The sequence below is a fragment of the Simochromis diagramma genome, unplaced genomic scaffold, assembly GCF_900408965.1.
Source record: "Simochromis diagramma unplaced genomic scaffold, fSimDia1.1 OVJJ01000816.1, whole genome shotgun sequence".
In the NCBI taxonomy this organism is placed as follows: Eukaryota; Metazoa; Chordata; class Actinopteri; order Cichliformes; family Cichlidae; genus Simochromis; species Simochromis diagramma.
Window position 1 is genome coordinate 14,044,354 of NW_024386908.1, and position 13,286 is coordinate 14,057,639.

A 13,286-nucleotide genomic window follows, 5' to 3' on the forward strand; every position below is an offset into this window, starting at 1 on the left:
CAGTGGAACCTGAGCAGGCTACAGTAACAAATAACGTTTTATCTCTGCTGAATAACACACATGATTGTTTACTCCCCGTTTTTGTTCTGTAGTTGCCTTTTGTTTAGCCTGCCTCCAAGCTCCGCATTTCTTCTCTGTCTTTGTGTAGCACTCTGCTGGCTGTTGACTTGACAAGTTACCTCGCAACATAGACTACACTTTTGTGTGTTTTTGTTGAAAGGACAGCATTGCCTTTGCAGTTATCTGCCCCCTTTTTTTATATATACATTGTTCGCACAGTTACATTGATGAGGCGTTACAAGAATACAAAGCAAACTTTTCTTACTGGAAAACATTCTCTCCAGTGATTCTGAACTTTTATACCATAATTTGGTAATAACTCACAACAGTTTATGAGAATGTAAATAGTGATTATGGCCATTTTAATTGGTAAAAAAAATTTGATGATACTAAGAATAATAATAGAAGTTGGTCACATACCAAGCCACCAAACCACTTTTATTGCAATTTTTTCTTTTTTCCCAAAGGACTCAGTCTCTGTAAGTAATCGCCTTTGTTGCATGTATATAATGTTTTTTTTGATAGTCATGTTTGATTTTTGAAACATTTTTTGAGCCTGATCAAGCACACTTGAAATCATTCCTCTAGCACTTGTAGAAAAAAAAAAACATAAATAGAATAAGAACAAGAGCCGTGGCTTTCTGTGTTCTCAGAATGTTCATATTTTGGATTCTTCAGCAGTTCTCAGAGTTGATAATAACATTGATTTCTCCTATTTCTTCCCTTTAGTTACTGCTGGAACATCTTGAGTGCCTGGTGTCCAGACACGAGCGGTCACTTCGTATGACTGTGGTCAAGAGGCAGGCTCAGTCTCCTTCAGGGGTCTCCAGTGAGGTCGAAGTTCTTAAAGCACTCAAATCCTTGTTTGAACACCATAAAGCCCTAGATGAGAAGGTAAGGTTGTCAGAATATATACATTAAATGTGTAACTGTTGGCTTTTTTCAGTTTTACCAAATTTAATGTGTTTGACTTTAATGTGTTGTTTTGATTCGGTTGTATGTCCCTTCTCTGTTGTATTATTATTAATTACTTGTGTGTTTTATATTATTATTGGAGACAAATACATGTATTTTTGTTTATTCTGGATCAGTCACATGTTATTTACATTTAAAATTCTTTTTTGGTTTTCATAAATGCACAAGTAATTAGTGGGTTTGTGAAAAGTGTAGCTGACTATTAAAAAAAATGATTTGAAAAATTAGGTTTAATGTGTTATATTTCTGCAGTGTGGTGTCATTAGTCATGTCAAAGGCAAGCTGAGTGAGTATTAGCACAGTGTGGAGGTGAAGTAACTAGTTGGCTAGCTAGCTGCAGGAGCTAACCAGGAAAAAAAACCTCAGCTACACATACTACAGATCCAGAAAGAAAATAAAAGCAATCAGGAAAAACTGTTTTGCATTGTTACTTTTGAGTCACCTATATGTATTCTTTCTCCCCAAAACATTATGTTTAATTTTAAATGTTAAACATATTTGTAATAACTTATTAATTGTGCTTTGCTGGATTCAGATTTGGCTCCACCCCCTAATTATCATATTATAGTATATTATAATGTATGTGTATAGATAAAACATTTAAGACCAGATGATACTAACATTGCTTTATTTTCCTTTTGTGTGATTTCATGCTATCATTTTCTAGTTTTAAGCCTTTACATGTCTCACTCAGTGTTTCTCCTCACATCCCGCTGATTTATGACCTTAGCCTCCCGTGTAATATCAGCACTCCCCCTATAATCCATTCATCCTCCCCCCCCCGAAAGCCAACATTTATAACACATGTCCAACGTCCACATTGTTTAAGGTAATAAAAGCTCAGGCAAATGGGGTCCCGTGTTGGAACAATATCCCAGAGTGGACACAGAGGATCAGCCTATTCTCATATCTGGTGCACACTCACAATGTGTTGCAAGTAATTGTTCCATCACAGCCATGATGAACCTAAAAGAGACAAAGGGAGAAGTGTAGAAGGGGAATCTCCTCTCCGCAAATGGTGCTTTTAAAGCAGTAAGAGCCGTATAATGCTACTTTGAAGCCCCAGCAAAGTGGTGTTGTAAGGCTAAGGGAGGAAAAGAGGATAGCACCTTCTGATGTGTTAACCCTTGCTTTCCTGGACTGGGATTTTAACAGCGGTGAGAGAGGAAGCTAATGATTGCGTTTTTCAGCTTGGCTCTTTTAAGATCAGTCCATCCCAGTGGAATTAAGTGCAGTGAAGGTTTATAACAGTGCCCATCACAAAGGATCTACAGACAGATCGTGATTCATGTTTTGTGATTTTCAGGTAAGAGAGAGACTACGAGTGTCACTGGAGAGGGTGTCTGCCTTGGAGGAGGAGCTCACAGCAGCCAATCAGGAGGTAATAACCACCACACTCACCAGTAACTACATTAACTGCTTGCTAATGCAGATGTCTTATAAGCAACCAAATGCTTTTAGGCATATGAAAGAAATGTGATGAAAGTGACTTTGAATGTGGCAGATGGGCCAACCTGAGTATTTCAACTGCAGATCTGCAAGAATTTTCACACACAACAGTCTCAAGGGTTTACCTCTCTGGGCAGAAATGCTAGAGGAGAATGGCTAGACTAAAAAGTCGACAGTAACTCTCGTAACCTTATGTTGAAACTTAAAGCAAAAGACCACAGGGGTTCCAATGCAGTGCTAACAAGCTGTGACTAATGGCCACGGTGTAGAATAATGAATATTGTGATATTTTTAAACACACTTTTTGTTGTTTGTGTTGTCAGATAATGCATCATCAGTGATTATGGATTAAAACAAGAATGAATGGGGTGAAATTCCTGGAACCTCAGACTATGGTTTGTTGGTTCTTTTCATACCAATGCATAGTGTCTGACTTGAGGTAGATTATTAGCTTTCTTCATCAAAGGAACACTGAGTAGCATATAGACGAATGGGACAAAGAAAAATTATATTCTTTAATAAGGAATTAAAGACTTTGGCTATTTTATTAATCCTTTGCATAAAAGGCATCAGGAAAAGCAAGCATTTCTAATTTGGAAAACAAATACTATTGTTTCATTTAAGCCATTCCCATCAGACAAATGTATGTCTGTACTGCTTTTTAAGGATTCTGCAAACATGCTCAGTAAACATAATTTTGAACATGCAGAGTTAATGTGATGAACAAGCATTTTTATTTATTCCAATTGCAATGTTTTTTACTCAACCCATCCAATCTTTAAGCATCTAAACCTAAAAAACTACTTAATGTCAAAGTAAAAACCGAGTAAAAACTAACTTCAAAGCACAAAGTTTCCACATGGGAAACTTTGGTCTATAAAATTGTGGCTTACTTAATTTTATAGCACTTAAATTCATCTGCATCTTAAAAATCACTGCTGGTGTATGAAGGCACAGACGCTGACGAGCAATCTGTCCAATGCCAACAGTGAAGAGAAATATTTCACACTTTGAGATGGGAATGTGCTGAAATAACAGAAAATATATGCTGTTCATGTATTAAACATGTAGATACTATTTATATATACATGCAGTATCTCAAGACTTGTGTTGAGTTGCATATTCCGAACAAACATAACATATATACAGGAACATATACTACTTGTTTACGTGGATGCAAACCTAATACATACTGTGATGTGTCCTGAATTATGTATCTGCTCTGAAACCCAGGAACATTTACAGTACCTCGACAGGCTTCACTCTACCTCATCTTATGCTCATCAGTGGCTGGGGCGAAGCACTGACAGTACATTGGCCACTGTTTCCTTGGTGGCCTTTCCGTCTTCACCTCCTAGTTCGGGCTAGAGTAGGATTTGCACTGCAGATGGTCTTGTTCCAGCTGAGGAAAAACCCTCAGGCTGCCACTTCACAGCCTGTCAGACATGCCAGCCTGACACTCGGGCCTGGCGTAAAAGTCACTAAAAGGAGGAGAAGAAGAAAAAGATGGGAATGAAAAGCAATAGGGGGAATGGTTGGGAGGCGTGTGGAGTGGGTGGAAGGACAGACAGAGATCTAGTGTGAGAGGAGAGAGAGGGGGTAAGGATGAAAAGAAAAAAAAAAAAGGCATAGAGAGGCAGAAGACACAAATAGACATGGCAGGTGGGATGCAGAGGCAGATCGTGTGTGGAGGTATGTGTATTAATGAGAGTGCAGGGCTCCAAGAAACCGAAGGACAGAAAAAGTGAAGCTGTAATGATATGTTTTGATGGCGAGTAAAGTCGCTAGGGGTCAAAACCCAAGATTTGATAGTGTGCGATCTACCAGACAAGGAGAGAATTGTAGAAAAGATTGAAAACTTAAAAAAGTAAACCTAAAGGCCAGCGGTACCTAAATTCTTCTCTTTTTCTCTTTGACAGTTTTTCCTGAAGTCTTGTTTTTTAACTGCAGACACTCTGACAGACATCTCAGCAGCACCTTGAAATATTTCTCACATCACACTTCCAAGCTTATAAAGACCATACAGTATTTCTGTGTGGCTGTCCCTCTCTAATGGTTAACACAACACTTGTCAGAGCTGCGGACAGATGAGTGATTAGACCTTGAGGTGATGGAGGGTGGAGGTGGTGGTGGTGGTGGAGGGGATGGTTAAACCGGCTTTGCCGAATAAAAATGTCCACGCTTGAGAGGCTCCGGGGAGGCAGGCGGATCCGTGAGCCCGCAAACTGGTAATTGATTTGAGATGGAGGTCTATTATGAGTCCCATTTCCCTCCAGGAATTTAGACAATGTGTCCATGCTTGAAGAAATCAGCAGCCTTTAACCTCATGCAGTCACAGGTGTTTAAGTGGCCCCACACTGATTGCTGCTAGTGATTGCAGTTCTATCTGTGGAGCATTTTGGTATCTATCTGAGGATGAATTGTTGCTTACCAATTATTTGATGTTAATCAAAACAGACATATTTTTAAGACACTGTTAAATTCCCAAAGGTAGCTCAATAGCTCATTTGAATCTATCACAACCATACAAGATCAAGGCAGATAAAATAATATGTATCAAATATTTTATGCAGTCATACCAGATTCTTAGCAACTCAACCCTAGTTACACGTGGTGATTGACCATTTGTAACTTTCAGAGGCTTAAAATGAAATTGACTAATGAGCTATTTTATGGTCATGTGAAGTCTGTTCCTTCATTATTGTTGAAGGAACAGGGAACATTATTTGGCAAATTATGCAAATGATGGCCGCCCCTCCCTGAGCCTGGTTCTGCCGGAGGTTTCTTCCTGTTAAAAGGGAGTTTTTCCTTCCCACTGTCGCCAAAGTGCTTGCTCATAGGGGGTCATTTGATTGTTGGGTTTTTCTCTGTATATATTATTGTAGGGTCTACCTTACAATATAAAGCACCTTGAGGCGACTGTTGTTTGTGATTTGGCGCTATATAAATAAAACTGAATTGAAAGAAATTGATTTGATTTCAAGTGTTGCATTTTGTGTTTTTTTTTTTTTTTTTTTGGATAGGAGGAGCTCCTAAAGAATGTTGATGCAAGTGAAAGAGGCTAAAAAAACAAAATAACCTTAATGAGTAGTGAGTAGCCAAAATCAACAATCTGGCGCATTCTTAATAAGTGGAACTCAATTGGCTAGCTCTGCAACACCAACACCTTTATGAATGTAAAGGACAGTTTACAACAAGGTCTAAATAACAGGTTGCAACAGCAAGCCAGATTAGACAACAAAATTAATTGATCAGAAGTATACCACATCATCTGTCTAATATGGTAGAGATAATGTTGTGAGGCGGGCATGTATGATAGGGGAACTACCACTAGTGTTTATAGGTGATGTGACTGCTGATAGAAGTATGGATTCTGAAGTGTCTCTCTGCTAATATTCGACCAGATGCTGCAAAACTGATTAGACAGCACTTCATAGTGCAAATGGATAATGGCCTGAAGCATACTGGAAAAGCAACCCAAGAGTTTCTTAAGGCAAAGAAATGGGATTATTTTCAATAGCCAATAGAGTCATTTGAATCATTTTTTAACAATTTAAAGCAGCTTTAATGGTGTGGTAATATAAGATTTGATAATCGGATGTATAGAAAGCCGATGTGGGCTAGCACTGAGGTCCTTACAGGCTGAGCTTGATCCAAACCAGCACTATGCTCAGTAGGAGAAATACTCTGTTCACGGTTTTTCAAATAAAAGCTGGCAGAAAAGGTTGAGAATGGCAACAGCAGTACTTTTTTTCTTGCTTTTGCAAAAAAAAAAAAAAAGACTGGCCTAATTCTTTTGGGATTTTGTAAAAGAAAGAAAACTAATACATGAAATGAAATCTCCTTTGACCTAAAACATTTGATAAACATGTTTTATGTGTGGTCATGCATTTTTCCCCAGGTGTGTGATTGATTCTATTTTAAGTGCATTGCACCAAACTTGCTTTTCCCCAAATCTCACCTTGACGTCATCAATCTTTCATACTCTAAGAGCAACCTCTGACACCCGTGGACACACACACTCACACATAGCCATTCTTAATTCACTCCTTCCCATTTTCCTCCAATTTCTACTTCATCAGACATTCCTGTCAACACAGAGCCCAGAAGTGCTAAAGGAAGATAAGGAAATTGTGAAGCTGCGTTGTAAAAGAAGCTCCACTCGTCCTTGTGTCCCTCGTCACCCTTTTCATTTTGCATCTGGCAAACTTCTCTCTGTCTTCTTTCATTTCAGCGATGGAGATGCATCAGTAGCGCCCCATTCATCAATTGTGCCTTTATGTCATGGGTGGCGTTGGTGTTTGATCTCTGAGATGGAGAAATTACAGACAATCTCAAAATAATGGTACTGGAACATACGGAGGCATAATTATGCCCTCATTAAAAATAATGAACAGAAGATGCTTTGTAGACAGAGTGCAGCAGAAAAGAAGAAGCCAAGCTGCTGCTGGCAAAGTTGAGTGTGAAGGAAACCCTGTCTGTGGAAGGTGGGAGATAATCTTCTGTTCTCACTCTCAACTTTAAAGAGGTCCCGACATTAACTACGACTTGTGTCCAGGTGTCAATGAGGGCAGGTTGGGATCTGAGTTTAAACTGGATCATGTCAAAGTCACTTGAAGGCATTGTTTGTTTTATCGACAGCGGTTTCATTGATTGTCCTCGGGCTCCTCTTCCTGTTCCGATCACAACAAATGTCTGTTGCGGAAAGAGAGAGAAAAGACGATTTTAAAGCATCGCAATTTGTTTTCAACGGCGACGATCACTCAGCATTTCCATTGTCAAACTGTAATTATTTATTAGAATGATTAGTAATGGTAGTTGGATTGTCATGAATGATGGTGCTGGCTGCTTGGAAATCCTGATCGAATCATCCATAAAGAGAAGGACAAAAAGGAACATGCATGATTTGAGAGTCCTACATGGTTCAGAGATTAAAGCTTTTCTGAAGCTTCCGAGTACTCATAGAGGAGAACCAGCATGATGCAGCTTTAATCACATCACGCTATCAGCATGCCTCATGTACTGTAGTAATTGTTGGGTTGTTTTTTTTTTTGTTAGGAGCTCCTCCTTTTTTGTTCGTGTAGAGAATAACTGTAAAAATATTTTAGTGCTAGAGTTGTTTTTCTGGTGGTTATTTACTTTTTAGGGGAGGTTTCAGAGATTGACACCAGTGGACAGTGGTGTAACTTTGACTGCTTCTGTCTGCAAAAATAAACAGAACACACTGTACCAAGCTTATTGTTGAAATAAAAGCAGACAGTCTTTTCACATTTTGAACAAATCTCCAGGTTGGCCAAATTCATTTTGAACAGGAACACAATAGCACACAGAAATATCATCACCAGTGCTATTTTAACATCCCTCATAGTTTGTAGACTGACTTTGTGGCTTTTCTTAGTTTTCCATTGCAAAGAGGAGCATTGAGGATCTGCCCTGTTTCAGTTTTACTTTCAGAGCCAGGACTGCGTGTGTTTGGCTTGTATTTCTTACTCTGTTTTGACTTTCTTTTCTCAGGGGAATCATTAATTCATACATTTCTTAAAGCTGCACTGTGTTTACTTTAGTGCAGCTGGCCTATGTTCGACCTCAATAAAAGATTGATGCATTCACAACACGTTATTTTCGTATTCACCTTAGTGCTAGTGTAGGATCCACGGAGAAAGTCTTAGAAGAAGTTACCCATTTTGCTAGTTAATATTTAGTGGCCTACCTGGGGCGAATGAATGGCCGCTCTACATAAGCATTAGGCTCTGGAAAGAAGTACTTCAAGAAGTACTGTGAACTAGTAGGCAGCAGGTACACTGTCAACCTTTCTCTCTCTTGAAGTGAGTGATAATCATATGTTGTCAGTCAAAGCCAAACCAGAATGTTATTGTTGCCAGACACCCCTGTGACAGGGTTACAGCTTCAGGATGGCTGATGGTGGGGAAATAAAGCACTTGTTTTGCAAAACTCAATAATCACAAGGTTTCCATGAATGTTGGTTAAAGTAATGTTCCAAAATTCCTATGCAGTGTGATATACTGTAATTTACTAGCGTTGCATAAGAGGGGGAAAATGATTAGTTAACCAAGGATTGCAATTATGTGTGGTTGTGGTTTTATCCTCATCGTGTGTGCAAACAAGAGGCTCATTCAAGAGGCTTCGCTAAAAGCTAAAAGCTCTAAAGCCACACTGAGGAAGATGCCAGCCTTAAAATTCAGTTTTGTTTTTTCGTCTCACACAAACTGTGTTGCTGTGTGCAGGCAAGTGTGTGCGGAGGGGTTTTTTGTTGTATTTTTTTTTTTTACTTCTAACCCCATATTTTTGTGTCCCACAGATTGTGGCCTTACGGGAACAGAATGCTCACATCCAGAGGAAAGTGGCATCAGGTGAGGGAGGAGAGGACATTTTGGAGGGCAGTGAAGCTCAACAGAAGGTCCATGGCAAGGTGAGCTCCCTTGATTTAAATATGGGAGGAAAAAATGGTCAAAATTATGTGTGGATCTATAATAACTACACTACACTTTAATAGTCTATACATTATGGCAATATTTGCACTTGTTGTTTTTGATTAAGATATAGTTTATTCTAAAAATGTGCATAGTATTATGTATGTATATATTAAATATACTTACTGTGGCGGTCATACAGTAACCCTGATGTTTTCCATTTCAAAATAAAAGCACTAGCAATCAGTATTTTGTCTACAACCCTGCTGTGGTGGCGTTACACAAATAATTCCTGTACATTTAGTTCCCCCTGCTGTATTGGCATTTTGACTTTAAAGTATTGCAGCGACTATCACATGGTTTTGATCATACATTTATTTACCTCTGCAGGCGAAAACTCCTGCTGTGATCTCACCCCCTGCCATTATGCAGGAGCACACATGGACATCCATAGCTGAATACAAATTTCCTTCTGATTATTATTTTAACAGCATAGGTGTAGGCGCATGCACATTTACTAGATTACGCTGATGCCTTTTTATGTCAGAAGCACGAGAGCCCAAAATGATGCACCTCAAAGGCAAAAGCAGATGCAGGATTTTTATTTATTTATTTATTATTTTTTTTATACATGCAGACAGCAGCAGAGGATACCTGGGTAGATCAATGGAGATGTTATTACTTGGCTGGTCTGCTGGGGAACGAGGGTTTGGGGGATGGGAGGTGGTGGTGGTGGGGGATTGGGAGTAAAAAGATGAAGAGCATGTGAGTTTGAGGGATGTGATAATGAGGAGACAGCCATAATCTGCTCTGTTTTGTGTAGATAAAATAAGAGAGTATGAACGTGTGTTGTTTGGCACATTTGTTTTGTGATACGGTGAAGAAAGAACACTAACCTTGCAGTAATGGTGAGGGTTAGTTATTCAGCATGACTGCAGTCAGAGTGACTGACAGAGATGTAGAAGGAACTGTCAGGAAGGGGACAATGGCAAAACCTGCCCACCGGATTTTATTTATTTATATATATATATATATATATATATATATATGTATGTGTGTGTGTGTGTGTGTGTGTGTGTGTGTGTGTGTGTGTGTGTGTATATATACACACACACACACACACACACACACACACACACACACACACAGTGGGGCAAAAAAGTATTTAGTCAGCCACCGATTGTGCAAGTTCCCCCACTTAAAATGATGACAGAGGTCAGTAATTTGCACCAGAGGTACACTTCAACTGTGAGAGACAGAATGTGAAAAAAAAATCCATGAATTCACATGGTAGGATTTGTAAAGAATTTATTCGTAAATTAGGGTGGAAAATAAGTATTTGGTCACCTCAAACAAGGAAAATCTCTGGCTCTCACAGACCTGTAACGTCTTCTGTAAGAAGCTTTTCTGTCCCCCACTCGTTACCTGTATGAATGGCACCTGTTTGAACTCATCATCTGTATAAAAGACACCTGTCCACAGCCTCAAACAGTCAGACTCCAAACTCCGCCATGGCCAAGACCAAAGAGCTTTCGAAGGACACCAGGAAAAGTATTGTAGACCTGCACCAGACTGGGAAGAGTGAATCTACAATAGGCAAGCAGCTTGGTGTGAAAAAAATCAACTGTGGGAGCAATCATCAGAAAATGGAAGACATACAAGACCACTGATAATCTCCCTCGATCTGGGGCTCCACGCAAGATCTCATCCCGTGGGGTCAAAATGATCATGAGAACGGTGAGCAAAGATCCCAGAACCACACGGGGGGACCTGGTGAATGACCTGCAGAGAGCTGGGACCAAAGTAACAAAGGTCACCATCAGTAACACACTACAACGGCAGGGAATCAAATCCCGCAGTGCCAGACGTGTTCCGCTGCTGAAGCCAGTGCATGTCCAGGCCCGTCTGAAGTTTGCCAGAGAGCACATGGATGATACAGCAGAGGATTGGGAGAATGTCATGTGGTCAGATGAAACCAAAGTAGAACTTTTTGGTATAAACTCAACTCGTCGTGTTTGGAGGAAGAAGAATACTGAGTTGCATCCCAAGAACACCATACCTACTGTGAAGCATGGGGGTGGAAACATCATGCTATGGGGCTGTTTTTCTGCCAAGGGGACAAGACGACTGATCCGTGTTAAGGACAGAATGAATGGGGCCATGTATCGTGAGATTTTGAGCCAAAACCTCCTTCCATCAGTGAGAACTTTGAAGATGAAACGAGGCTGGGTCTTCCAACATGACAATGATCCAAAACACACCGCCCGGGCAACAAAGGAATGGCTCTGTAAGAAGCATTTGAAAGTCCTGGAGTGGCCTAGCCAGTCTCCAGACCTCAACCCCATAGAAAATCTGTGGCGGGAGTTGAAAGTCCGTGTTGCTCGGCGACAGCCCCAAAACATCACTGCTCTCGAGAAGATCTGCATGGAGGAATGGGCCAAAATACCAGCTACTGTGTGTGCAAACCTGGTAAAGACCTATAGTAAACGTTTGACCTCTGTTATTGCCAACAAAGGTTATGTTACAAAGTATTGAGTTGTATTTTTGTTATTGACCAAATACTTATTTTCCACCCTGATTTACGAATAAATTCTTTACAAATCCTACCATGTGAATTCATGGATTTTTTTTTTTTCCACATTCTGTCTCTCACAGTTGAAGTGTACCTCTGGTGCAAATTACTGACCTCTGTCATCATTTTGGAAATAGCAAGCTGGATAGCGTAGCATCATATTTCTTAATGACGTGACTTTCAAATGCTGCTTATCTGCTGTAGATGGTGTTTTAGCCCTGTCACTTTAAGCTAATAGCTTTTTGAGAATCACCTTGTTGGTACAAGAATATTTTGTCTGACAAACTGCATCATCTTTGGGATTTTTTGTATATTCAACTAAAGAAATAGGAACAAATGATGTGTTTTTGCAACAGGCTGCTAGTACTAACGTGCCTAGATGCAATTAAAATGTGGTTATTTGCTTATTTGTCTGTTATGTGTAGTTCATCTGTTTAGTAAGGACGCTTTTTTATGTTTGGATAATTCATTAGGCAGCGTTAAGTGGCCTAATAAACAAAAACATTCCTCTTAGTGAAAAACCATCTTATGTTCAAAGAAGAAACTTTGAAAGACCTTAAGAAAGTTTGGAGAACTATTGCTCAAGGCCACTTTGAAAAAATTCTAAAAACATTAGTTCTCAGAGCAAAATATAAAGAATTGAGGGGCATCTCAAGACTATCTGTCCATCTATCCATGCAGGCATGAATGAGAGCAGTTGTTTCATAGCCAAACTTAACCATTTTTAAAGGTCATTCAGAGTTAAAAAGCAATACACCCCTTTGAAATGTTGGGTAACTCTTATTAACATTGTCCCTTTAAACTATCCTGGTCCTAAATGGTACAAATCTGTGAAACAAGCTCATCGATGGAAACCCCAGATACAAAGAGGGACAGCTGAGCCATTTGGCAATAAAGAAGATATAAAATTCTTTTATGAGCATGGCCCACTGCTGGCATGCTCGTATTAAAATCACTGGTGTGATTTAGTGGATCCTGTTCCTTGCTCAAGTGAATCATTGATCACAGGCAGCAGACAGAGAGGCCCAATTAGGTTTGTCCTCACAGATGGATGGCCAAAGATGGGCAGCTGTGCCTCGCAATACAGCAGGAAGACAGAGGAAGATGGAGAATGAAGAGATCAGTTTCCCTCAATCCTCTCATTCACCTTACTGTAACTCAATTGAGCATAAAAGCAAGATTTGTTTTTTTAAACTATGCATGTTTGTTATTTAGCACCGATAATAAGGTTGTTTTCCTCTGTTGTTCTTGCCCCTAAACCCTTTTGTAAGCTGAATCTCTGCGGTATCCTCCTCATTAATCTACCTCATGCAGAGACCAGGAGAGCTGTACGGAGTGGAAACCTTGCAAATCTAATCAGATTACTTATGCAAGTGTCAAAACAATTTCTCCAGCAGAGTCTGGTGTGATTCAGTCTTTGTGACCATCCAGAATCAAAGCAGGGGAAGAACCAAAGCCGTGAGCTCCTGAACTTGAATTTATTAGAATGCAAATGTATGAAATTCACAAAAGCAGACATGGTATCTGAAGTGGAAGCATGGCTGATTTCTCAGGGCCCACTTGAATACACGACAGGAAGGTGAGGCATGACAGGAAATCAGAAAATTGCTTTGCACCATTGTTCATTTTTAGTCTCGATAGTGTGTTTATTTTCCTGCATTCAAAGCTCAAACTTCTATTTTTGATTTAGGTACTGGGGTTTTTACTAGGTTAACACTTGAAAAAAGAAAGAAAATATAATCACTTGTTATCGCGATTATTGTGGGGCAAGTGTGCATTCTGAATGGACTTAGAAGACA

At 39.7% G+C, this 13,286-nt stretch overlaps 1 protein-coding gene across 1 annotated transcript in view; it reads left to right on the top strand.

Annotated features, from left to right (window-relative positions):
- ppfia2 (PTPRF interacting protein alpha 2) overlaps positions 1-13,286 on the top strand; it is a 180,950-nt gene that overhangs the window by 132,133 nt on the left and 35,531 nt on the right. Inside the window, 3 exon segments of the mRNA XM_040035557.1 lie at positions 790-954; positions 2,342-2,416; positions 8,804-8,914. Coding sequence (XP_039891491.1) covers positions 790-954; positions 2,342-2,416; positions 8,804-8,914 — 351 coding nt within the window.